The sequence below is a fragment of the Conger conger genome, chromosome 18 (genome assembly GCF_963514075.1).
Source record: "Conger conger chromosome 18, fConCon1.1, whole genome shotgun sequence".
In the NCBI taxonomy this organism is placed as follows: Eukaryota; Metazoa; Chordata; class Actinopteri; order Anguilliformes; family Congridae; genus Conger; species Conger conger.
Window position 1 is genome coordinate 9,912,501 of NC_083777.1, and position 27,451 is coordinate 9,939,951.

At 49.9% G+C, this 27,451-nt stretch overlaps 1 protein-coding gene across 2 annotated transcripts in view; it reads left to right on the forward strand.

Annotated features, from left to right (window-relative positions):
* Positions 1-27,451, forward strand: part of ehbp1 (EH domain binding protein 1) — a 159,103-nt gene that overhangs the window by 92,822 nt on the left and 38,830 nt on the right. Inside the window, exons 14-20 of one of the 2 annotated variants that reach the window (XM_061228057.1) lie at positions 611-1,438; positions 2,748-2,789; positions 4,206-4,346; positions 19,037-19,187; positions 21,470-21,643; positions 23,652-23,794; positions 26,886-27,024. In XM_061228057.1, coding sequence (XP_061084041.1) covers positions 611-1,438; positions 2,748-2,789; positions 4,206-4,346; positions 19,037-19,187; positions 21,470-21,643; positions 23,652-23,794; positions 26,886-27,024 — 1,618 coding nt within the window. The remainder of the gene's footprint in view (positions 1-610; positions 1,439-2,747; positions 2,790-4,205; positions 4,347-19,036; positions 19,188-21,469; positions 21,644-23,651; positions 23,795-26,885; positions 27,025-27,451) is intronic. The other variant, XM_061228058.1, reaches the window with a different exon arrangement.

The following is a 27,451-nucleotide window of genomic DNA, read 5'->3' on the forward strand; positions in this document are numbered from 1 at the left end:
CCCGCGTCGGGCCTGGAACGGCCTGTGGAGTACTGCCGGGTTCTGCTAAAGGCGCTTTGTGTGCTCCAAGTCATCTGGAATGTTCTCAGAATATTAGTTGGTCATACGTATTTTTATACTATACATACATGCCTATTTGTAGTTACAAAACAGATTTTTTCCCAATTATTTCCCAGTTTCTCTTGGTACGACTCTCATATTTTCATCCACAGTTTTTCCAAGAAGTTAGTTTCATTTACTTCATTTGACTGTTTCACTTTTGTTGACTGTTTCTCTCTTGTTGGCTGTTTTACTCTGGTTGACTGTTTCACTCTTATTGTGCATTTCACTCTTGTTGACTGTGTTGTCTTGCTCTTGTTGACTGTGTTGTTTTATTCTTGTTGCTTGTGTTGTTTTGCTCTTGTTGACTGTGTTGTCTTGCTCTTGTTGGCTGTGTTGTGTTGCTCTTGTTGACTGTGTTGTTTTATTCTTGTTGCTTGTGTTGTCTTGCTCTTGTTGGCTGTGTTGTCTTGCTCTTGTTGACTGTTATTTTACTCTTGTTGACTGTGTTGTGTTGCTCTTGTTGACTGTTTCACTCTTTCTGACGGTATGGTTCTGCTCTTGTTGACAGGCGTACGATGGCTTTGCCAGCCTGGGCATCTCGCGGCTGCTGGAGCCCTCGGACATGGTGCTGCTGGCGATCCCGGACAAGCTGACGGTGATGACGTACCTGTACCAGATCCGGGCGCACTTCAGCGGCGAGGAGCTCAACGTGGTGCAGATCGAGGCCAACAGCAGCCGCAGCACCTACAAGGTGGGCGACTTCGAGACGGACACCAACAGCTCCATCGACCAGGACAAGTTCTACGCCGAGCTCAACGACGTCCACCGAGAGGCCGAGGCGCAGCCTGCGGGCGCCACGCCCAACGGGGCGAGCGCATCGCTGGACGAGGAGGCGGAGCCTGTGGTTATCGCCGCGGCGCCGCTGTCCGTGGCAGAAGACCGCCCCCCGCCCGCTCCCACTCAGGCTCCTGCCCCCCCCGCAGGGTCCCAGCCGCCCCCCTCCTCCTCCAGGACCCCTGACCCCGCCCCGGCCTCCAGGCCCGACGGCGGGATGGTGGTGCGAGACGCGGCCCAGACGGTGGCGGCCCCTAGTGGCCGGAGGCTGCCCAAGGCCCACACCACCGACCTGGGCCAGCTGCAGGCCAGGATGGAGTTACGGCCGCCCCCTCCTCCAATCACGGCGGCCCACGGCGCGGGCAGACCGGCCAGAGAGCGGCCCGGGGAGGCGGAGCCCGGCGCCTCCGTGGCCCCGCCCCTCAAACCGGCCTTGTCCGGCGACAGGGACGCTGAGCTCGCCAAGCAGAGGCGGGCCGGACTGAGGCACTGCGAATCAGACGCCACCTCTGACACTAGCGCCCCCAGCAACCACACGGACGCGCCCACCAAGCCCACACAGGTAAACCACACGGGCGCTGCTTTGTGTGTGATGTCATCCAGGCAGGGCTGCTGTGATAGGATGAAGACGCACTGTGGGGTGTCTGATAATTGGTGCCAAACCGAAGTCGCTCCATGTATTTATACCGAGTGCCAACTTTGCTTCAAGTTTAACACCAGCTTGTGGATATTATACAGCCTGCCATGAAAACATTGTTTTAATAACCCAGCCTGAACCCAAGATGTGAAAGCTCACATTAATGTTACCCATTATTTTCAATTCATCATTTTATTTTTAGAGATACGAGTTAAATTTGATTAGAAATCTATCATTTTTATAATTTATAGTTTAGAACTACTTATTTCGAATTTATAAATGTTGATAAAATAATAAATTTATAAAATGAGATTTTTGTAACTTTTTGTTTACTTGGGATTTATAGCATTTTTATATGTGTACATAATTTCTTGTCATGGTGAATTACAGGGCTTTACTTTAATTAGTCACAGTCTAATTATATACGCTACGAAATTTTATGTTTAATTTATTTTATATGATGTAACTATTTAAAATGCTTAGATTTAGTCGTTTGTTAAATTTAGATATTAGATATATTCAAATTGTTACATTTGACCATTTTTATTATTTTATTTTATCATTTCAGCCTTTATTTTAAAACATTAAAACCTCGACTTGTGTCAGAATAGACTGTGGCAACACGGAGTTTAAAAAGATGGCTGACACTGTGCATTTCGTGTCTCCATGTTGCTAACGAGATAGCGCACGCGCTGGCGTCGGGATACGTTCGATCGCCTCTCACCCTTTCTCCCTCCTAAAAGAGAATTCCCTTGACTGCACCTTATTTATCAGCAGAGGTGTTTAGGGCCTGTGAGTTGCGTCAGTGGTTCAGCTAAATCTTGATTGATTTATTGCGCCTTATTTTTCCATTTTGCCGAGTCGGGAAAGCGTAGCCGGGGAGCGGGGCGACAGCGCGGCGTGTCCCGATCCCAGACACAGCGTGTAACCGCGCCCGGCGTCTGTTCCCGCGCCGATGCAAGCGCTGATACCGCCCGCGGCGGAGGGGCAGGTATCGCGCGGGGGCTGTCGTAATTCCAGGCACTCCGGATTGCCGGGAGTCTCCTGCTCATTGGACCCCGTAATGAGAAACCTATCCCCGATAGCGCAGAATCTCCGTGCTAAAAACGTTAAGGGGAGATGCTAATCGGGGGCCCCCGTTTCGAAAAATAAGTGTTGGACCTATCAAAAAAAAAAAAAAGTTTTCCCAAACCGTAATCCGAACTCCGTTTTTTTTTCTCGCTTATATTTACAGGTGGTTACGTCGCCTCAGCTACCGAACGCCACGGAAGAGAAGGTGAGGGCCATGTCGGGAAATTTCGGGCCGGTTTCGTCAACGAAAATTAAGCTTAGTCATGGACTAAATAGATTTTTCTCTGGAGAATCTCCGTTCAAAATGGAATTTAGTCTTGGACTCGGCTTAATCTGTGTTTGCAAAACTAGCCCTATAGGTTTCTAAAGTCTTCCAAATACTCTTGCCTTTGCAGTGTTATACAACAGCCCTTTCTTTGTCTCACAGTCTAACTCTCTGTGTTGGGAAGCAGCAAAATGTCATAATAGATTGATTTGTTCTGCTAATTTTGCTGGTTAGTCCCCAACCGCCTCTCTAACCCTCTCCCCCCCCCCCCCCCCAACACTGTTAATAAGCTTAACCACATTTGTCAGAAGAGCAGCAGAAAATCTCATTACCAATCAGCGCCTTCCATATTACACTCCAGCCGGCCCTGCGTCCAGCTGTCACACGTATTAGCGGGTTTCCAGAACATTCTCCGCCAGTTCACCTGCGCCAGAGGCAGGGAAACCGTATCCGCACCCATGAAGAATTCCCTTCTCACTGTCTCTAAGTGCCGCCATTATTCCCCTCGAATTCCCTCCCCGGAGCGGAAAACTCTCCGTAGACGCTCCCGTCGGTGAATCAAAGACCCACCGCCGGGCGAGACGTCCACCCAGTCGTCGAAGAAACACGGGCAGTAAACCTTGAAGGACGGCGAATCTCCTTCGAGGGAAACGAACGGAGGGCGTCTCGGCCCTGTCTGTGCGCCTCACCTGGCTGACCGTGCCGCCCCGCTCAGCCCGAATCCTTTAATAGGAGTGTGTGCAGAGTGTGTGCAGAGTGCTTCTGAGAATGCCGTCTGCCCCGCGAGATTTTACTCCTGTAGCCAGTGCATTCATCGATGCGAGGGACGTTCAGACGGATGGAACGAGTGAATTTCTCTGAAGAAAGTACATTTGTAAATGACTGGCATGTTTTACGAATGCAGTATCTGTGCACAGTTCTGTGTGCGTTCCGAACATCACTTTTAACTGAATACACTGGCTTTAATGTTCAGTTTCACTTCCATATGGTTGAAGCAGGAGATCTTTTATGTTGACAGGGAGCTCTCTGTTCTTTCTGGAGGATCAGACGCTTATTTCATGTCATCTTCTTCACCTAAACATTTGTGTGGCTGTGTGATATTGGGTAGGCTTAGCAACAACGATTTGAAAAGAAAATGTCTTTCGACTCATTTATAAAAAAATGCATTTGAATGGCAACATTTCCATCTTATGGACTTTAATGAGCTGGGTTACTCTTATACCTGAAATTCTAACAAGCAGGTTCCACTGCGGTGATAAAATAAGACATCACATATACAAGGTGGATTAGCAATACCTTTGCAGCTGACACTTTCTCCAGCTGACCTGCCCTCTCCTCTCCCCGGTCTCCCCACAGAAGGCTCAGTCCAGGCAGGAGGAGCTGAAGGAAAGAGCCAGGCTTCTGTTGGAGCAGGCCCGACGCGACGCGGCCATGAAGGCCGGCAGCAAGCACACGCCCTTCGCCTCGGCCCTGCCCCGCCCGGCCCACTGCACCGACGTAAGAGGGGGGGTCCGGGCTCAGTACGGGGGGGTGGGGTTGAGACCCGGTATGGTGGCGGGGGAGTGGTTTATTCCTAGATTTTTTCACCTCAGGCGTCTCATACACACAACACGGGGTGGCTTTGCCATCCGCACGCCCCCCACACCCCCGTCAAATGTGCGGAGCGAAAGGCGTTCCAGCCGTGGGGGAGGCCTGCTGCGTCTCCCCTCTGAAGGGTAAATTAAATAACCGGGGGAGAGGGGGCCAGCTAGCCTCCGCGCGTAATCTGCAGTCACACTTAACGCGGGCCACAGCCCGCACGCGAGTAATTAGAGTGATTACTCTAACGTGCCATTAACTGTCACACATCCCTGAATGGCTGCTTCAACATGGAGGCGTCCTGTCAGGGCCCCGGCCTTCAGGAGCTGGGGATACTACAGCTGCACATCCAGGTGTGTCAGTGTGTGTCAGTGTGTGTCTCTTTCTGTGGGTGGTGAGGACTTTGAGTATGAGGAGTTTTAGGCGTGATGTTACTGTGGCACACGGATCGATAGTCAAGCAGAGAGAGTGAGGGTGTGTTTGAGTTTGTGCGTGAGTGTGTGTGTGTGTGTGTGTGTGTGTGTGTGTGTGTGAATGTATGAGAGTGCATGTGTGAGTGTGTGTGTGAGAGTGTGTGTGTGTGAGAGAGTATGAGAGAGTGTGTGTGTGAGAGAGAGAGAGAGTGTGTGTGTGTGTGAATGTGAGAGAGAGAGAGTGTGTGTGAGGGAGTGTGTCTGTGAGTGTACAAGAGAGTGCGCGTGTGTGTGAGAGTGTGTGTGTGACTGTATGAGAGAGTGTGTGTGTGGGTGTGTGTGAATGTATGAGAGAGTGCGTGTGTGAAAGAGTATGTGTGTGTATGAGAGTGTGAGTGTGTGTGTGAGTGTATGAGAGAGTGCGTGTGTGAAAGAGTATGTGTGTGTATGAGAGTGTGAGTGTGTGTGTGTGAGTGTACGAGAGAGTGCGTGTGTGCGCGCGTGTGTGACTGTGTGTATGAGAGTGTGTGTGTGCGTGTGTGTGACTGTGTGTGTGAGAGTGTGTGTGTGAGTGTGTGTGACTGTGTGTGAGCTTCCTGCATTGTGACTGTTCTGCTCTGCTCCCCTGACTCTGCTGTGTGCTGGAAGGCCTTTAATGGGCACAGAGGGAGCGAGACAGAGAGAGAACCCGCCATCCTTTCACAACTTTCAACACTTTCTTCATTCTCTCTCTCTCTCTCTCTCTCTCTCCCCTCCCCTGTTCCTGACGGAGAGAGAGGGACGAGGCGCTCCCAGAACCCCCCGTTTCGGGATTTCAATTAGGCGTCCGCCTCTGTGCCGGCGCCGGTGTGAAAAGCTATTCCAACCGCACTTTTCTCCTCACGCATTTACAGGCTGACTTACTCCCCCACCCCCGCGCCCCCACCCCTTTCCCGCTTCCCCATTGACCCTCCGAGGCGACAAAGACTCAATTGTGGACAGTCCGTTCCTGAGGTTTTCAAAAGGCCGTGTTATTAACATCTTCTTTTGGGGAGGCTTCGTGGGATGTTCGGCTTGCCTGATAGCGTCAAAGGCTTTCCAATAAAGAGGCGGAAATATTAAGTTGACTATTAGTTGTACCCCCGAGAGGCCGGTGTTATTTCTCACTCCTCTCTTTCGCCCTCTCTTTCTCTCTCTCTCTATTTCTCTCTCTTTCTCTGCGTCTCTGACTAGCGAAGCCATGAGACGAATTGTCCCGTTCCTGTTTTAATTCATTCAGTGTCACAGCAAAGCTTCCCCCCCCCCCTCCCACATTCGTACCGAAAACCAAAGTCTACATCAGGGTCCGTAGCACAAAATATGAACACGGTTGGCTGAACACATATATATAGAGGGCTTTTTAAAACCCTACGGTTACAGGGATGGTCAAATCCAAATATAGTTTCGGAGGTTTTTCCCTGCAATTGTGTTTTAAAATACATAAAAAATGTAAAACGTTCCAGCCTCGGCACTGAGTGTCATGACAAGGGATTGGGGAAGAGAAATGAATACCTTTCCGTAATGAAATATCTCAAAAGCGGCAGCCTTCCGTCGTGTTGGCGTTCTGAATTTTAAAAGGAATTGAGATGTCCTTGAATTAAATCTTTTGAATGCGAGCGGAATAGAATTCCGGCATAATCTATGAGTAAATGACAACCTCCAAGACCGGGTAAAAGCCTTCAGAAGAGAAACGGAATTAAGAATTTAACCACAGAGTGAATTTCTTTTTCAAAGATGCCGAGGGCTGTTTTTATGTGGCTTTTTTTTAAAGGCGAGTCCTCCGCTCTTCCGCGTTGTGGAGGGACGTGGCCTTCATCCCTGTCGGGAAGGTCTTCGCCTCAAAATTGCGGCACTTTCGTGGCACGCGAGAACGCCTAATTCCCAAGGACGACTCTCTAATGAGGCCGGTGCATTAGCGCGGAAGAATATTGAATTGTTTCAGTTTTAATAGAAAGCATTGATCAAAGGAATCCCTGTCTCTCCTGCCTGATAATTGTTAGCGATTTAGATTAGATTACTTGATGTCTTGTTTTGATTGCCGAGGAAATCGCTGCCAGAGTGTTATCGCGTGGTGGGGGGGGCGGGGGGGGGAGCGTAAGCGTCTCTCGCTCTAAGTAGCGACTTTGCGGTTTAGCATGCATAAGGAATATTTTAATTAAATTAAATCTGACTTCACTCTTCCAGGGCCATGGCGGGAATGAAGAGACCGGGGTAGGGAGCGCAAGCTCAGGGTGCGGAGGTAGAGAGGGGTAGAGAGCTCCAGGGTAGAGAGGGGTACAGAGCTCTGGGGTAAAGAGGGGTACAGAGGGGTAGAGAGCTCTGGGGTAGAGAGGGGTACAGAGGGGTAGAGAGCTCTGGGGTACAGAGGGGTAGAGAGGGGTACAGAGGGGTACAGAGGGGTAGAGAGGGGTAGAGAGCTCTGGGGTACAGAGGGGTAGAGAGCTCAAGTATGGAGGTAGAGAGGGGTAGAGAGTTCAAGTATGAAGGTACAGAGAGCTATGGGGTACAGAGGGGTAGAGTGGGGTAGAGAGCTCTGGGGTAAAGAGGGGTACAGAGGGGTAGAGAGCTCTGGGGTACAGAGGGGTAGAGTGGGGTAGAGAGCTCCTGGGTAGAGAGGGGTAGAGAGCTCCAGGGTAGAGAGCTTGGGGTGCGGAGGGGTAACGTGGGGTGGGGTTCAGGTGAGCTCTCTCCAGGGTGTAATCTTCTCCCCTGTAGTGGTCGGACCATAAAAAAGACACTGTAAACATGTGGGTATGGGGGAAGTTTGGATTTGGGCTGTGCTTATGGTAAACGGTAAATGGACGGCTTCTACAACAATAACAATATTACTATAATAATAATTTTGCAGTAAAGACTCTCATTCACCCAATCACACACACACTCACTCACCAATGGCGAAAGGCTGCCACGGAAGGGCGCCAACCAGCTCATCTGGAGCAATTTGGGGTCAGGCGTGTACTCAGGGACACCTCGACGCACCTTATGTGGGGATGCGGACCGGCCTGGCTCTCTCTGGCCAGCCGATGGAGGGCCAGGTTCGGTTTGGGTTGGGGGTACCGCGGGGGCCCGTTTAACCCTGTCAGTGGACGGGGGCCTTTCGCTCAGGAGCACCAGCCTTAATGCCATCCCACGGCCCCGGCACGGGCCCTCTCCAGCTCATTCCCCTACGCTGTCTCTTCTTTGTTGGTTTTGCGGGTCTTCCTACATGGGCCGGGCTTCCTCAGGCGCTTTGATGGAGGCGCAACAGTAATAATTGTTTTGTACTTTGCTCTGGTCTTTCTTCCTAGGTGGTCCTCATAATCCATTAGGACTTTTAGCCGGATTTCTTGTAATGTCACGCCCCCCGCTGCACGCAAATTGGTAATTAATGAACAGATGTGAAAAAAAGAAAGGCATCGACCCCCCCTTCCTTCCCCTCCCCCCCCCCCCCCCCCTCCCTCTCTCACCCCTCAAGTTTATTATTTCCATTTCCAGCGAGTCTCTCGTGGCGCTAACGCGTCTCTGCGCCGTTAAACCGCCACCGGTCCCCCGCATTCACCGCGGAGAAGTGGGTTTTTCCGCCTTTTTTTTTTTTCCCCCCTTTTTTTTTTTTTTTTTTTAATCATAAAGAAGCTAAGCGAGTGAAAATTTGCTCCAGATTTCCTCAAGCATTTGCAGATCAGAAGAGCAATTTCACACCGCTCTGGCCAGGGTAATTATTGCAGCGCGCGGAGCCGGGCTGCCAGGGCCGAATGGAGAGGCCGGGGCTCCAGGTGAGCTTCCATGTGTTCACTGGGACGTTATGATTAGTTTAATTGGGCTCTGTTTGATTCTGCCGACCCCCCCCCCGACCCCCCCTCGGCTGTGACGGAGCGGTGACTTCTCTGAGCCGTCTCTGGCCCTCGCTGGCAGACGGGAGGGGGGACCGAGAGAGACCTTTGAACTTGTTTCCACCCCACCCCACTTCATGTGTGTGTGTGTGTGTGTTTCTACATGTTTTTCGTTTCTCTCAAAGCCAAGCTGTTTCTGTTCCCGCTGGATTGATTTCTTTATTTATTTTTTTACTTCATAAAGATATTATTTTATGTTGGTCCCCGTGCTGTATAATAGCATTGTGGTGTTTCTGTTTACCACTGTGTGCATTTCATCTTCTTTTAAACTTCAAAAACAGAAGGTGGTGGTTGTTGGAGAATAATCATGAAAAATGTCCTATCTGCACATAACATCCGTGCTGGAGATTCAGATTGAAATGGCCGTAGACTTTCCTTGTCTTGCAGAAAAAAAGGGTACCACAATCGCCCTAAACAGAAGTGAAGCAACTACATAAAAATATAAAAATATATCTGTATATTATTCATATATCATGTAAACACACACATTACAGTTCATTTATTTACAAATATAGCATCAACACACACTATGAATTGTAAGTTTTATGTGCGTTTTAGTTGTGTTTTTAACAGCTTAACCCCCCCACCCCCCGACGGTCTTCTGAGAAATCTGTCTGCGGTCCTGTCTTGAGCTGTTCCTTTTTTGTGCTTTTTTTCTTTCCCTGAAGAATCTGCCTTAATGAAAGCAAATAGTTCTCTGGTAGTTTGGGTCCCGGGCATCGGGGAGTTTCATGCTTCCTTGTCAGTTGATGTCCGTGAATTGGGCTTGAACCGAGATCAAAGGGCTTTGTGGGAACTGGGAACGCGTGAGAGAGAGAGAGGGCTCCCTCCACCGCCCCGCACAGCCAGGGCTGATCAAGCCATCAGCCTGGGAGAGCCAAGGAGAGCCAGGGAGGGCCAGGGAGAGCCACGCCACGCCACGCCAGCACTCCCTCTACAGGGCACGCGCTCTGCCATCACTGATCCCCCCTCTGCCCCCTACACACTACTGTATGTGCTGTATAGTCTCTTACACACACCCGCGACTTCAAAAGCCCAAGTTATGGGTCTTTGCTGTTTAAAATGATTGTGTCGGTTTGTTTTTTAAAAGAGTACAACTGCTGGTGTAGAGACTTCTTTCCTCAGGACACTTTAGGGAGATGAGCCGCAACAGATTGTGGTACGAATTAATTTAATTTGTTGCAACAGATTTAATATGAAACAAACGGTCTGAATTTGGCACAAAAATATTTAATTTGGTAAACAAATGGTTTGAATTTGGCACACAAACTGTTTGAATTTGGTACAAACTGTTTAAATGGTACATTCGGGATAACTTTGATGCAAACTGATTTCATTTGGTACACAAATGTTGAATTTGGTATTTGGCAAGTTCATGCACAGGGCAAACAAATACCACATACTGTGTGCAGCACCAAATGAAACTGCTGTAGGTATTCTTCACCGTCCATACACAATGCAGTGTTATGCCTGGGATGCTAAGCAGCTCTTTATAATGTAAAATACCACAGTACCACAGCAGTGTCCAGTTCTCCGGGTTAGTTTACTGCAAGCCTGTTTGAATCACAGTTACTCCTGACTTCCTCTTACCCAGTTAGGTAGTTATAAACATCTCTCAATAACACACTCTTCCTATTTATTTAAAATATTTTTTTATTCATATTTTCTTATGGGCGTAACTAAATATGTAGTTCAGGCAAACGGAGTGTGTAATGTATACGAGGTTTGGCAGGTGAGTGTTTGCAGAAACGTGTTGTTTCTTTTGTCTGCGCCTGTTTGTTTTCCCCTCCGCGCGACCTCTCGTTAAAACAGGTGCCTGGCATAATTAGCGAGGCCGTTTGCGTGTTCCCCTGTTTGTCTATTCACGCCTCGGACGTCTTTTCTGTTTCCCTCTCAGCGCGCCATACGTTTCCACGCCCTTACCGAACGTTAAATGTCATCTCCCAGAAGGACAACCCTGGCCACCAGCCCTATTCCACAACACCACCATAATAACAAACTGTTTTTTTCCCTCTCTCTCTCTTTCTCTCTCTCTCTCTCTCTCTCTCTCCCCCTCTCTCTTTTTTCTCCCCCCCTTTAATTTCGTCTCTCCTGCCTGAAAATGGTTTTCCTGAACTATTTGACAAGATTTCTCAGCGCTAAGGGCGGACTCTGTAGCCTCCGAGCTATTTCTCGCTATCAGTTTCATTATCAGTAGCTTCTGCGCTTGCAGTATCATCAGCACGCACATGCAGAATCATAATTATGCCATGTACAAGTTCTTTGATAGCATGTACAGTTTTCTTCTTAATTCTTTATCAAATGCATTGATCGTGGCGCGTGTGCATTGATCCAGGTCGGCCATCTGGCAGACTGCGATAAGCACCGTGGCATCTCCGCGTTCACCCTGTCATTCATTGCCCCACAATTTGGCTGCAGGGGAGTAGGAACCGGGATTAGCCCTGTTCAGCTACTTACTTGCATTTTAAGTTGACACCTCTACAGCTGCTCAGACCACATTACAAACTGAAACACATACGCGCGACTTAGCGATGTGACACTCCTCAATAAGCTTACTCCACTAGCTACTCAACAATCTGTAATTGGATTTGTAGGAATAACAGCAAAAAAAAGAATTCCTCAAGAATTGGAAGGGACACAAGGTGAAGTTTTCTCATTATAGCCCAGAAGCCGGGCAGAGATCACAAGCGATTGTTACTTTTCCATTTAAAGCAGAAGGGATAGGAGCATAAAGGGAGGACGGGATTGAGGGACGGGAGGAAGGGAGGTGGGAGACCCTGCTGGCTCTTTTCCAGGACTTCTTGAAAGAAAAGGAAGAAAGCAAACTACTTTTTTCTTTCCCCCCCCCCCCTTTTTTTTTTTTTACTGGTCGCCATTGCTGAGTAAAACCGAATAATTTTAACTTTCGCTAACTTTTTTAGCCTCGTGAGGCCTACCCCTGTGCCTTTTGCCTTTTTTATAACATGCGTACATACAGCGGCTAATTTAAAATGTGGTGTTTTGAAGCCTTTTGTGCTTCATTTTGTTGCTGATTGTAGAACAGGGCATTTATATGAACATCTTTTAGCCACCTAATTCTCCTTTTCATGAAAAACACAGCGTTCGCCCTGTGTGCGTCTGACTGAGCTATGCTAATGTGGCTGCTCCTCACTGCTGTTATTGTGTGGAGGCCCCAGCTACGGCGTGTGTATGGGGCTATGGAGTGTGTACGGGATATGGTGTGTGTATGGGGCTATGGTGTGTGTACAGGGCTATGGAGTGTGTACAGGGCTATGGTGTGTGTATAGGGCTATGGTGTGTGTACGGGGCTATGGTGTGTGTACGGGGCTATGGTGTGTGTACGGGGGTATGGTGTGTGTATGGGGCTATGGTGTGTGTACGGGGCTATGGAGTGTGTATGGGGCTATGGTGTGTGTATGGGGCTATGGTGTGTGTATGGGGCTATGGTGTGTGTATGGGGCTATGGAGTGTGTACGGGGCTATGGTGTGTGTACGGGGCTATGGAGTGTGTATGGGGCTATGGAGTGTGTACGGGGCTATGGAGTGTGTACGGGGCTATGGAGTGTGTACGGGGCTATGGTGTGTGTACGGGGCTATGGTGTGTGTGTACGGGGCTGGGGAGGGTTACGCTTGGCGAGGGTTGCGCTCGGCGTGTGGAGGCACACGCGTGATTGGCTGGCGGATGCGTGTGGGGCCAGGGCTGGCGCTGGGTCTGTGTGCTCAGGCAGCCGAGCGATGTCCGCCTGGCCTCGCAGGCACGGGAGGCCCCAGCGCCCCCCTCACACCCCCGCCCGTAAAAGAGCACTGGAGCAGCGGGGCGAGGGGGGCAGGCTCCTGGGCGCCAGGCACACTGCAGGCCCCCGTCTCAGCCCAACCGTCCAACCGCTCAGCCCAACCGCTCCACTCCACTCCCCCCGGCCCAGAGCGCCCGCCACCTAAAACCCTGAACCAAAAAACTACATTTCCCTCCTCCACACTGAGTAATCTCAGGTCTTATTTCCCTTTTTGCTGCTTTCATTTTGTTCTCAAACGTGTACCCCAACCCCCCCCCCCCCCCCCCCCTCCTGGGGTACATTACCCTCCTGGTGGAAGGGCTGTTCGGGCAGTGGGGCGGCAGCCATTTCCTCCCCACCCCCCTCTTTCCGCTCTGGGTCCAGCGAGCCCTTCAGTGGAGTGGTACCACTCCAACCCAGGCACAGCCAGGCGGGAAAGGCCACCAGTGAAGAGGGGGCAGACAGCCCCGTGATTTTAGAACAAGGCCAAAAAAGACCACCGAGCAGGCTTACTGACTGTAATCCCTGTAACATCCAAAATATTATATTTATATTTTAATTGAAGCATAAGAATACTGTGTCTTGTCAAATGTGTAATAGTATTGTACCCCCTTTTTAATTTCTCAATGCACTAGGCACTGTGCTGTCTGACTATTAGCCATTTTGTTTATAATTATATATAGTTTTTTTGGTCCATCCAAAAACCTGCCCTACGCTAAGAGAGCAACTAATATCAGTACGCACTGGACCCAGTGTTTTGTCGGTAATAAGAGTAAGATCCTCATATTTTTGCTTGTGTTCAGTTGAGCATTACTTACCGACTTCCTCTGAATACATTTTCATTGCTCTGCCTTGAAAACGTTCAGGCAAGCTGCTTACCGTCCTACACGAGTGAAATGCTAACTCCATTTCAGCGCCAAAGGTGTATTTTAGCGCTGCAATCAGTGCGGTATGATGTATGTAACATACTATAAATATGTAAAATATGTAAAGTCTTTATTATACTCGATGCCTCTGGCCACGGATGTTTCTGGAAGCGGGGAACATGTTACCGCTGTCCCCCCTGAAGTCATTACACCGCTCCCGATACTGCCAGCCCAAGATGGCTGGAATTGGCACCTATGCCTCTAAAAGAGAAAAAAAAACCCGGGGTGGTTGCATTTAATGAATTCAGTAATTAATTATAATCCCACGGCCCACGGTTGGTTGGTTGGCGACTCAACATATGCTCACTACATCAAAATAAACAGTCCCTGGGGCTTATTTACACATATTTAAAGACTTCTTTCCCCAAAGACAGTTTACAATTAGTTTCAAATTACGTATATGAAATAGCTGTCAATGTAAACAACTTACAACAGCGACTGATGTTTTCAGATTGATTTATTTATTTATTCTTTTTTTTACTGCCGCTGTGGTGTTCTCACTAATGCTTAATATGGACCATAATTATATGGGTTTTTAACCGCCATATTATGACTTATGAATGAGTGAGGTGTGAGACGCCACAGCAGGGAGACACAGGCTTGCACCTCCTCCCTAATGTGGGGATGGGGTCTGGGGCGGAGGTGAAGCCATCTTGAGAAAGATCAGGCCTAAAATTGTTTTCGTGTCCCATGAGAAATCCTGTTTTCTCTGACAAGAGCACATCCAGTTTTCAGACAGGGCAGAAGCGTGGGCCCCCCCCCCTCCCCCTCCCCCGCTGCTCCACGCTGCATATTCTGTAGCCCACGGACGGGGAGCGCTGTGCTAATCCTGGCCTCTGGACAGGTGGAGAATTCTCTTTCTCCTCTAATGGCTAATAACAGTGTGTCACTTCCTGTCAAGTGATGTGAGGGCAAAACTGTATTTCCAGACCGTGTTAACTGCACTTGCTTGTCAACAAGGGAGCCAAGGTTTTTACTCTCTCCCTGTCTCGACCTCCACCCCAGCCTGAGGCACGCACACACACACACGCTCTCTCTCTCTCACACACACGCACACACACACACACACACACACACTCTCTCTCTCAAACACACACACACACACACACACTCTCTCTCTCAAACACACACACACACACACACGCTCTCTCTCTCTCACACACACGCACACACACACACACACACACAAACACTCTCTCACACACACTCTCTCTCTCTCACACACACACACACACTCTCTCACACACACACACACACACACACCCACACACACTCTCTCACACACACACACACTCTCTCTCTTCTCACACACATACACACACACTCTCTCACACACACGCACACACACACACACACAAACACTCTCTCTCACACACACACACACACACACTCTCTCTCTCTCTCACACACACACACACACACACACACACACATACACTCTCTCTCACACACGCACACACACACACACACACACACAAAAAATAACCTCCAGAAAGGCCAGGGAGCCTGGGAAAATGTGTGAAAGAAGGTTCCAGAAACCTTGTCATGTACTTTTGTTAAGAATGAGCCGAGTGAGACAAATGAATATAATTGTTTGGAAGCTTCCTCAAATACGAATTACAACTCAGCGAGCTAGTCGGAAATTGGTTGACAGTAAATAATTTTTTTTGCAATAATGCATATAGAAAATACATTTGGAAAACATTGATAAACAGACTGAAAAAACACCCTTCTCAGTTCCATCTTATAAAGCAGTAGAGCCAATAATAAACTGTTAAAATATTTTTTTTAATGTAAAAATTGATACTTGGAGAACATTTATCTTTTGCGAAAACCGGTCTCTTTTACTGACTTCACGCTTCTCATGTGAGCCAACGGTACAAAGCCCCCCCCCCCTTTCTTCCTGCTCATTTGGGGCCGTCTCGAGGGGCGCCTGGCTGCACCCCACCCCACCGTTCCACATCACCTTGCCCAGTCCATGGCGTCACTCTCAGCTGGGAGCAACGCCACTCAGAGTGTCTGCAGCCCGCATTCCTTTCTCCTCCATTCCTCTCCTCTCTCTTTCACTCCTTTATTCCCTCCTGACCCTGGAAGAGAAGGCCTGCGCTGTTGAGTAGAGCAGACGGACAGAACACAGTCGATATTTCAGGGAAGGTGATAGTTTTCCTTTACTTTTTCCAGTTTAACAAAAACATGTTTTCTCTCTTTCTTTTTAAAACTTATTCCTTCATTTGCATTAGTTTCTGTTGTACAAGTCTCCTTCCCTCCCTCTCTCCCCTTCCCTCTCTTGCCCCTCCTCTGCTTCAGGGTCTTTCTGTGGAGGGTATGAATGGGCTGCAGTGTGATGCTAGTGCTAGCAGGGCTAGCCTGGTCACTGTAAGCAGTGGAGCTAGGCTGGTCACTGTAAGCAGAGGGGCTAGCCTGGTCACTGTAAGCAGAGGGCTAGCCTGGTCACTGTAATCAGAGGGGCTAGCCTGGTCACTGTAATCAGAGGGGCTAGCCTGGTCACTGTAATCAGAGGGGCTAGCCTGGTCACTGTAAGCAGAGGGGCTAGCCTGGTCACTGTAATCAGAGGGGCTAGCCTGGTCACTGTAATCAGAGGGGCTAGCCTGGTCACTGTAATCAGCAGGGCTAGCCTGGTCACTGTAATCAGAGGGGCTAGCCTGGTCACTGTAAGCAGTGGAGCTAGCCTGGTCACTGTAATCAGAGGGGCTAGCCTGGTCACTGTAAGCAGAGGGGCTAGCCTGGTCACTGTAAGCAGAGGGCTAGCCTGGTCACTGTAATCAGAGGGGCTAGCCTGGTCACTGTAATCAGAGGGGCTAGCCTGGTCACTCTAATCAGCACGGCTAGCCTGGTCACTGTAATCAGCAGGGCTAGCCTGGTCACTGTAAGCAGTGGAGCTAGCCTGGTCACTGTAATCAGCTTGGCTAGCCTGGTCACTGTAATCAGCAGGGCTAGCCTGGTCACTGTAATCAGCAGGGCTAGCCTGGTCACTGTAAGCAGCAGGGCTATGTAGGCCGGATGATATGAGTTAGGAGTAGCTGTGAAAGTCGGCCTGACAGACAGCACTGGAGGGTGACATAAAGAGGGGGAGGGGTATGGCAGGCGGATAGTTTTTACTGTAAGTACAAAAACAAGGAGCAGCAGCATTCAGTGCTCCATGTTGCTCGGTCAGCTCAGTCAGAGATCCAAATGTATCTTCTGTGTCGGTCATATTGGGCAGCGTAAACGTTTTTTACACTGATGCAAAGCCCTGCAAGTCTGTTATTTAAAGTTGTGACTAAGTGACTTAGACCATGGAAGGATTGTTGGTGGCAGACAGAGTGGTTTAAGTATCTCAAAAACTGCTGATCTGGGATTTTCACGCACAATAGTCTCTAGAGTTTGCAAAGCATGGTGCAAAAAACTAAAAAAATACAGTGAGCAGCAATTCTGCAGACAGCAATGTCTTGTTAATGAGAGACGTCAGAGAAGAATGGGCAGATTGGTCAAAGCTGACAGGAAGGTTACAGTAACGCAAATAACCGCACATTACAACAGTGGTATGCAGAAGAGCATCTCTGAACACACAATGCATCATAACTCTTAAGTGGATAGGCTGCAGCAGTAGAAGAAAAAATAAGTCTAATAAATACCTAATAAAGTGCTCACTGAGTGTAGACACACACACAGTCACTGAGAGACAGACAAACACACAGGTACATTTACTCTGCACATACTACATGCAAATAAACTCACACACCGTATTAGAAAGATACACACACACGTGTGTGTGCACAGATACACACACACGTACTGAAATCCACACAGGCACTCCAACTGTGAAATGGAGTGAGACACAGACCAACAGGCATACAGATGCCCACAGACAGACAGACAGACAGACACAAGCACTTGCAGGTACGCTCCCAGGTATGCAGACACGCAAACACTAACACCATTGCACAATGTACACACACACACAGACAGTCACTCTGTAATATGAGTTCATAGACACTGAGACACGCATATTAACACACTAGCCCAAAAGGGGGCGAAGCTTGCTGTGATTGGGTCAGTCAGCCTCTGGGGACTGTGGTGTTGGGGTGGGGTGGGGGGGGGTGAGTTTGTTTACTTTAGGGGCTTTTTCATTCTTTCTGGTAAGCTGTAACCTGCCCCCTTTAGCAGGGCTTCAAATTGGGCTAAATCTGCCTTTAGCCCCTAAGGATTGAATTGCGGCCTCTGGGCTTAATGGTTAGAAACAGAACGCCATTAAGAGGATGTTATGCCCTTTCAGCCATTAGCATTTCAGCTCATTGTGTTCCCAAACAATCACTACAAACAAACAATTCACATGGAAATGGGAGAAATGTCCCTAATTAGTTCTCCTGTACTTGTGTTGTTGGCGGTTAATTCTGGGGCTGAGTCGTCTGGGCTCAGCCGCTCCGAAGAGCCTTCAGCATCACAGAATACGCACATTATTACTGTCAGCCTAGCACCTATCTGCTGATCTCTGTGTGCGTGTGTGCGTGTGTGTGCACATGCATTTGTGAGTGTGCGTGCTTCCGTGCATGTGTGTATGTATGTGTGTGTATGTACATCTGTGTGTATGTGTGTGCATGCCTGTGTGCGTCTGTGTATGTGTGTGTATGTGTGTGTGTGTGTGTGTGTGTGTGCTTGCGGTGTGTGTATGTGTATGTGTGTGTGTGTGTGTGCTTGCGGTGTGTGTGTGTATGTGTATGTGTGTGTGTGTGTGCATGCCTGTGTGCGTCTGTGTATGTATGTATGTGTGTGTGTGTGTGCTTGTGGTGTGTGTGTGTGTGAGTGTGTGTGTGTGTGTGTGTGTGCTTGCGGTGTGTGTGAGTGTGTGTGTGTGTGCTTGCGGTGTGTGTGTGTGTCTGTGTGTGTGTGTGTGTGTGTGTGTGTGTGTGTGTGTGTGTGGCATGCAGGAATGCAGGAGTGAGGGTGACACACCACAGGCCTTGCTCTGGTTAAGTGGATGCAAATTGAAGTGGGTCGTTTTGGCCAGGCCTCTGGTTACAGCAGTGAATCTGGCCACAGCAGGAGCACTCAAATTACAGCACCATTCATGGAGACATAATTACACAAATGACAGAGTGAAGGCACTGGGTTTGCAACCAACAGGTTGAAGGTTTTGAATCCAAGAAGGACTGAAACTATTATTATTGCCTCTAGTTCTATGGAATCGAAAGAGCTGTTTTGCGAGAGAGATTTAGGGCGGAACTATTTATGTTATGGGTATTTTCAAATAATTGTCTAAATTCCTAAAAAGCTAGTGAAATTGCCTAGATCTGGGATCTTCTTTGCATTTAAACGATTTGCTATATCGCGCAGACAGAACTAATACCCTTGAGACACAGGCAGACGCATGCATAGATGTACATTTCCAGTGCGGCGTTGTTAGCAGGGGAGGGGTGTGTGCTGTTCGAGACGAGCAGTCGAGTGTGTGTCTGTCTGTGTGGCATTGCAGTTAGCCGGCGCTATCTCTGCCATCAGGGAGAGAGAGGAAAATGGCACTTCTGTCAATTACAGTGATGGCAACTGTTCAATACGTCTCTCTCTCCCCCCCGTCTCCCTCTCTCTCCCCCCTCCTCCCCCTCTCTCCCTCAGGAGCAGGACGAGGAGAGGCGCAGGCAGCTGAGGGAGCGGGCAAGGCAGCTGATAGCCGAGGCGCGGTCGGGAGTGAAGATGGGCGACTTCCCCTTCTCCAGCGACATGGCCGCCTCGGACCGAGCCAAGGGCAGGTCCAAGATGGCCGGAGGTGAGGGAGGGAGGGCGGGCGATGACGACGAACCGGATACGTTTTCCCCCGACGCTCACACGCAAACGCACAGCGTTCCCACAGCGCTGAAGCGCACTGTACACACGGCGTGTGTGCTCTCGACGGCCGTCACACACCTCTATCAACAGCCTCTGACAGCGTGTACACACACGCTGCGCACCTGCGCATATACCCGTCAACACGCGCACACGCTTTGTATTGACGCTTACATTTAAGCAAACAGCCCCCGCTCAGTGCTAGCCTTCTCGTAGAGACTGCACAGACAAATAATGCAGATTTCGGTGGTCCCTCGTGCACTGCACAGGCCCTACGATTATAAGCAGCCCCATTGTAAACCTTTTGTTTTTCAAAATCGATACGTTTCTGTATTTGTTTGACGTTGGTAGACTCTAAGTCTGTGTCTGTTTTGGGGTCTCATTGCTGAATCCGGCGAATGAGGTATGTCTGGCCTGGTCCTGCATGGCTGTACGTGTACAGACGAAGCCACATTAGCAGCCATGCAGAGATAGAAAGAGAGAGAAATCCATACAGAATTGTCCTTGGAGAAGAGAAGGCAGGTGGTTAAACGGGTTGAGTTACAGATGCCAGAGGTCCAGATAGACGGGAGTCTGTTTATTTGATTTCTTTTTCAGTTTGTTTGGCCTTGTTAAGACCAGGCTCGCGCGGAGAGATCAATGGAACTGCGCCCGTGTCCAAACCGCCGGCACAGAACAGCGACCAACTCCCTCACTGTGACGGGCCGCTTAAAATTCAGCTCTGAGCGTCCGCCGTGCCTGTTCCTGGAGCTCCTCTCTCACTGCTGCTTCTCTTTATTAATTATTACATTTTCGGGCCTTGCTTAGCTGTTAACATGGTTAACACCACGAATGTGGCGTCATGTTAAACGTATGGCAGTGAAGAAAGGTGTTTAACTCCAGTGGGGAGGTGGAGAAGATTGGTAGAAATCTGTCGCAAATACATTTCTGTGACTTTGTATTTGATTCCGGACGCAGTACCGTTTCCTTCTTTTCAATCGCTGTCGTTTTCTCCGTCTGACTGATTGATTTTCTCTTCCGTCTTCCCCTTTAATACCTCTCCACCTCGTGTCCCTCTCTTTTCTCCTGTGTCTGCCCTCTCCCCCCTTCTCTCTCCGCTCGGTCTTCAGAACCCCGGCGATGGCGGGCTACAGCGCGTCGCTCCGGTCCACAGTTTAGGCGCTCAATGAGGGGGAAATTAACAGGGCTGTACTGTAGAAACGGGAAGGAACAGAAGGGGAAAAGTTTATTGAGTCTTTCTGCTTTCTGAATTGTGCTAATTGTGGAACTCATTAAAAGCGGGTGAGGAAGTGGCTCACGCAGCCCGCCTTGCAGAACGCATAATCCCGTCCTCTGCTGTTCCGCTCACAGACCCTAATTCACACCGCCTCTCAGCCTCCCTGCCTCTGCCTGCTAACTTCACAAATTCCTGTCACCCTGCGTTCATTTTAATTAGCGCTACCTTGCCAACTGTACACCGTTTCTGTAATCGTAAGAAAAAAAAAAGAAAACAAAATTGCGGAAAACCGCTAAAGGCCTCTTTTCAAGCCCAGTGCTAATTGGTGTCCGTATCCTGACCGCCTTGTCCATTATGAGCTGAAGTACGTCACTAAAACTACATCGGGACCTGCTTTGAAAAGACTCCCAGACTGCTGGAAATTCCAGCTTAAACCAGCCTAAGCTGGCCAAGCAGGTTTAAGTTGTGTTTTTGACACTTTAACTGGTCAACCATCTGTTCACCAGTTGACCAGTCTGTATAGTCAGCCAGTCTACCACTTTAGTCCACCAGCTTACTCTACCAGCTTAACCATAGAGACTACCTTTGACCAGCCACAGACCTGGTATGACTGGCTAGAAGTGTCGAAGACACAGCTTACTGTAAACAGCCTTGAACCAGCTTAGAATCCCAGCTGGTTTTAGCTGGACTTTTCTGCCGGGTGGTGATCTAGGAGCAGGCTTTCCCCCTGTCTATGTTAACCCTTATCTATTATTGATGAAGACAAAACTGATCCTAGATCAGGTCTCAGATCAGCTGTCTGCTTGTGGTAAACATGATGTGTCTGATGGACTGTTCTGTAACACACTAAATGGGAGCCAGCCGAAGGAACAAACGTGTGATTCTCTGTGTCATCCTGTATTAACATCTCCCCCTCTTTCACTAAATCTCCTCGATTCACTGACATTCTGTCGCTTTCTGCTCTCTGGCTGTAGATCTAGCGGATGGCAATCTTCCTTCTGTTCCTGCAGATTTTGTGGAGGAAGAGGAGGAGGAGGGGGGAACTGAGGAAGAGCGGAATGGCGATGTCGTGGACGCTGCTGCCATTAACGCTGTAGATACTAACCCCGAGGAGGCTCCGGCCTGCTCTTACCTAGGAGAGGCCCATGGGCTCACTAACCCCAGCACTGACTTTGCCTTTCTCGGTAAATAACTCACAGTGTGCTTGCGTATGGTGCTGCCTGGCCTTTCTGTTATCTGCTGCATGTTTATTGGGTGCTCGTTCCCATGTGACCTCGCAAAGGTTCTGACCTCAACATACTAGCCCCTCTCTTTTTTTCTGTTGTCTGATTTCCTGCTACGAAACTCAGGGTTGCCAAATGAAAACTGAATTTGATTTGCTTTCATGGGTATTAATGCTATGGTTTGTTCTGCTGCTGCCTGAGAAAAGTGCTGGTACTCTATACGGTGGTATTGCAAGAGCAGTCTGTATCTGTGTGTTCTTGTCCATCGTCTCAATTAGCCTCGCAAACTGTTGACACACCTGTCTGCCTTGGGGTGAGGTTTACTTACTAATTATGACCCTCTGGACGTTTGCGTGAAAACACAGGTCGTTTGCCTTTTGGGCAAACAGGCGCAATTTCAGTTCGGTTCAGTTGTGAAATACTTCATACAAGAGATCTTGGGATTTTTTTTTCCCTCAAATGTGTTTGCAAAAGTGTTTATTTATTTTAGAACTTTTTTAAATCAGGAAATTTGTTCCCTGTAGACATTCATATCTACAGAAAGACATTTTGGCGTATTTCTGAAAATATTCCGAGACACTAATTGTTTTTTGCTGTAATTTTCCTGCAGATCTGAGATAAAAAATAACTGCGGAAAAATAAAAGAAAGAAATGCATTTTCCCCTTTGAAGCGGCTGATAGGGGTTTGTGTTTTCCTCTCCCTGTTGGCTTATTCCGCATTTCCCTTTTTTTTTTGTCACTTTTCACTTAATTGCTTTTGATTTTGACGGGCACTGTCAGCCCCACTGTGGGGGGGGGGAGGGAGGAGAAAAGAGATAACAACAGCGACTTGTTGAGCCGTCGTTCCTGGTCGCCTCCTGAAGAGGTTGTTGACTTGACCGCTCCACCTGAAACTCTCGGCGCTGTGGTGCTGACCGCTTCATTAGCTCCGGAGGGTTCCGGGGGGGGTTCCGGGGGGGCGGGTGGAGAACCTTATCGGTCCTCATTAACGCCGCGCGCTGACGGGGGGCAGCTGGGCCCGTGCGTTCCACGGCCGGCTCTCCCCGTGCTGTTTATTCACGGCTGTCTCCGAGCGCGTGTGTTTGCGCTTGTTATTGGGCACCCCCAGCTGAATTTATGCCCACCCATGCCCCCCCCCCTCCCTCAGCCAGGCTCTGGCGTACCCTGATAAATGGCTCCCGTGGGGTCGTGTGAAACACCCTCCCCCCTTTTCTCTTTCATCTCCCTCGACCCTGGCGGCTACAGAGCCTGCAGTTACAGGGCCCAGCCACAGGGGGCGCCGTGCGGTGCGGTGAGGCACAGAGACCTCAGCGGTCTGGCTTCAGGTGCCGAGGCCTGATTACCGCTAGCGGGGCGCACTGGTGTTGCTTCTGGAGAACATCAGTGAACAGACTTCTCTCTGTGTCCAGGGGGAGGGATAGAGGGGGTTTGGACCCTATGTAATGTGTATGTGTGTGCATTTTGGAGGTGCTGAAAGGTGATTTTAGAACAGAATCAAACTGAATGGAAGGGGGCATCCTGGCCAGGTGTGTTGTGGGAGGCTGTTTCCTGTCTGCTTCCTGGTTTTTGCAGGTGCAGCTGAGCAAAGGAAACACAGTGAACTCCAGGGGAGGGACAGGTAGAGCTATTCCCAGGGGAAGATCATAGTCCTGACAGACCACAAGACTCCATGTTGGCTCAAGAGCCTCTTTTCTACCAGATAAAACACTGTGGTTTGTCATGTGTATAGATTTTGAGTTCCCCACCCACCCCAAATATGGTGCAATTGCTTTGGAAGGCTGTCTCAATGTCAGAATATAAAATTAAGGAGAGAGAATTATCCATGACAGAGAGCAAATTGGCCTTTTCCGTTGGCCTCTGCAGTACCCCCTGCCCCCCCCCTTCCGTGCCCTTTATATTCCCCTCCTGCGGTGCTGTGGTTTGCTCTGGTGCTCTTCCTCACTCTTCCTCCTCCCCTCCTCTTCCTCAGGAGCGCAGACCAGCCGGCAGGCCGAGCTCAGGCTGAAGAGGCCCCAGGCGACAAACTCCTCCTCTTCCTCCTCCTCCTCCCCGACCGGCTCCTCCCCCTCGTCCTGTAGCCCCGGCGACCGGCCGGAGCAGGAGGGCCTGCAGGTAACGCCCCGAATTCCCCCCGCTACCACAACCTGTCCCCCACAGCCTGTCCCCCATAGCCTGTCCCCCACAGCCTGTCCCCCACAGCCTGTCCCCCACAGCCTGTCCCCCACAGCCTGTCCCCCACGACCTGACTCCCACAGCCTGTCCCCCATAGGGCCTGTGAGCCTGACGTCTCCGGTCCTCTTACGGTCCTCTTACGGTCGCCTCAGTCTCTTTCTATATCTGCGCTCCTGTGTGACCTTCACCATCCAGCGAAACGCTGTCAGCGAAAAGGACCTTCGACCTGCAAGCGCTTGTAAGAGCTGAGCGGAGCTCTCTTATTAGTGACTGCGAGTAAGCCAGTGTCTTTATTGCAGTTTGACTGGTATAGTTTCGGAGTAGCGCTGTAAAGACAGCTAAAGCTCCCGGTCATGCTGAGGCATAATGGTGGTCTCTGGGACCCTCCGGGAACTTCATGTTGACCGTGACCTTTTCAGCACCCAAGGACAGACTAAGGCCTAACGGCGTTAGTATCGACAGCGCAGGGAATCCCGACGGCGGTTTAATTGATTCTGAACGTCGGGCTGTCAGCGCTGAAGCCCTGCTTCAGCTCTCCGGGGCAGCCGTGCTGGGGTCACGGCGTATTCTTCCCTTCTTTCTCTGTGGTTTAGACCCGGAAGTGAATGTTTCAGCGCCCCTACCTGATGCAGATATCTCTGTTTAACGTCAGGCCGGAAGAGTGGAAGATGTGTTTCCAGTGCACTTTTAGCTTCTGGCTTTCTGCGTCCCTGTTCTCTCCCTTCCCCCCAGTGCAAAATATTTGCCCAAAGGCCACGTTGCGGACCCCACCTGCACGGGGGTTTTTTTTTTTGGGAACGCCCTGCTGACGGAAGGGATTTCCTCCCCCCCCCCCCCGCCCCGGTCGCCCGCAGACGCACGGCGAGGCTTTGAAGCGCTAAAACAATGCCCCTCATTGCTGCTCCTCTCCCCCGTACGCTCCCCCGTACGCGGCCGTGATGAAAGCTTCGCTCCCAGCACGGACTTCCACCCTCCCGCCCCACACAAAGGGCAGCCGCATCGGGCGCGGCCTGCCCCCACGCTGCTGCGGGCCCAGAGCCCGCCCGCTCGCCGGAATGTGCCGGAAACACGCGGGGGGACCCAGGGCCCGGGAGCGCGGAGCAGTACGAACACATCCACACCGCACACTCATTTCCCTGCCGCAGTTTTGTTTCTGTCTTAGTTTGTTTCCCTCTTTTTATTTTTTCTAGACAACCCCTCTACCCCCCCCCCCCCCTCCCCCCCGCGCCGCGTTCATTGTCAAAGCGCTAAAACAAAACAAAATGAAAACACTTTCTACAGATTTGCAAATTAGGCCTTGGGTGTTTCTTTTGCAGAAAGGAGGATAAACTGTTCCTCTCCCCGGAGGACCGGGTATCCCAGGGCTCCTGCGGGCGGGAGAATGGGTCGCGGGAGAGCCCCCCTCATTAGCGATTGTCTCTATGCAAAAGGAGGCCGCAGTGCTTTTTTTTGGTGGCGCTTGATAACCGGCTGCAACACAGAGCAGGTCCCATCATTAGTCACGCATCCGCACCCCAGCCTCATTTACTTTCAATACCCCCCCCCAAAAAGAAAATGTAACAATAATCATCGTCGACGATGACAGATAAAGGTGTAGAAAAACCTGCACTGTTTGGTTTATCGCGATCGTGACTGCTATCAGCTGTTTCCAGGGGTACAGAGGGTGGGGGGTCATGGGGGGGCCAGGAGTGTGTGTGTGTGTGTGTGCTGGGGCGGGGGGGCGGGGGGGTTGTCCTTAGGGAGAGTTTAATTCTAGTGGGCTGTTTTGAATTTGGTTTGTTTTCTTTGAACATTAACATGAGGAGAATGAGGGGGTTCTCCGGGAGTCCCTAGAGGACTGAGCTGTTGAACTGAGGGCTTTTTACACATAACTTTCCTGTTCCGCCCTCCTGGTTAACTCTGCCTTACGCCAGCTGCCCCTCCAGCCTGAAGCACAGAACTCCAGCCCCCGGGCCTGTGCGTAGCTCTGCTGAATATGCACCCGGAGTTACTCAGTATCCCCTATGCATATTCCAAAAATGTGGCTTCACCATTCTTACGTAACAACCTTTGAATCTTCTCTGTGCTTATGCCACAGTTATGTGTTCCGGAAATTGTTCTGCAAAACATCGGACTCAGTTGTTGCTGTAAGCGAATGCTTCAAGAAATAACAGTTGTTGCTCACTGTAAAGAAAAATACAAAATGAGAAACAATGTGGCCTTTGATTAAGTAACTTCTCTTGTTGTTTGTTGAGGACTTACGCCCGATAGTATTATACTTGTAGTTTGTGTGTATATACTCCACAGTTTGTACTGTAGTTTGTCTGGAGAAAGAAAAATCCTGCAAGTCTCTCGGCAGCCAGCCCCTTGCACACACACACACACGCACACACACACGCACACACACACACACACGCACACACGCACACACACACGCACACACGCACACACACACGCACACACGCACACACACACGCACACACACACACACACACACACACACGCACGCACACACGCACGCACACACACGCACACACACACGCACACACACACACGCACGCACACACACGCACACACACACACGCACACACACACACACACGCACACACACACACTCGACAGCTTCGCGACAGCAGCGGCCTCACGCAGTGGAACGTGTACACTAATTGTGAACTTTATGACGCGTTCGCTGTTAGAGCCCAAAGTGTTATTCTAAGCTGTGTGCTTTCCACTCGGCTTGGCATAATGCATTTCGGCAGGAACTCGATAGAGAGAGACGCCGAGCAGCTCCGACACGTGTTCACTTTGAAAACAATAGCGCTTCCCATTTGCATAATCAGAATACATTTTCTGGCTGGGGTTTTGTTGAAAGTCAACTTAATTGCAGTTGGGGGGGGGGGGGGGGGGGGTTTGCCTCGAGAGGAGGAAGAAGCAAGGCCTTCAGACGTAATACGGAGCTCTTTATGTCCGATTCATAAATCACTGTTTAGAAAAACTGACTGATTTATTTTCTTTGGCTCTCCCCTGCGTGCGTCACTCGCTCCCGGGCCAGAGCGAGGAGGACGAGCTTCGAGCCGAGCGTCTGCGCAGAGCCACGGAGAGACTGCGCAGCCCCGTGGTGTTCAACAAGGAGTCTGCCATCAGGAAAACGCAGCTCAAGTCCTTCAGCCAGTACGTGGACAGCAGGCCAGGTGAGGCTCTTCCAGAACCTTCTTTTTTTTTAGGCCTTTTTCAGCTTGATTGGACAGTATATAGAGACAGGAAGAATGGGGGCGAGAGAGAGGGAAAGACATGCGACAAATTGTCAGATGGTCGGATTCGAACCGCTGACGTCGCGGCTCACAATGAGCATGCGGTCAGTGCTCTGCAGGCTGCGCCACCGAGACACCCACCAGAACACCCACCAGAACCTTCTTTAATAACGCGCGTCTCATCTAACTGCTTTCATGGCCAGGCCCTGCCTCCCCTCAGATGGGAAAAGAAATACACCGATCCAGAACCTTCTGCATGTTCAAGTCAACTAAACCCACTTCCTACTACTACCAAAGGTCCAAATGTTGTTTTGTCAATGCCTTTTATAGTTTTGTTTGAAATATTGAACTTTGACATAATTAAATT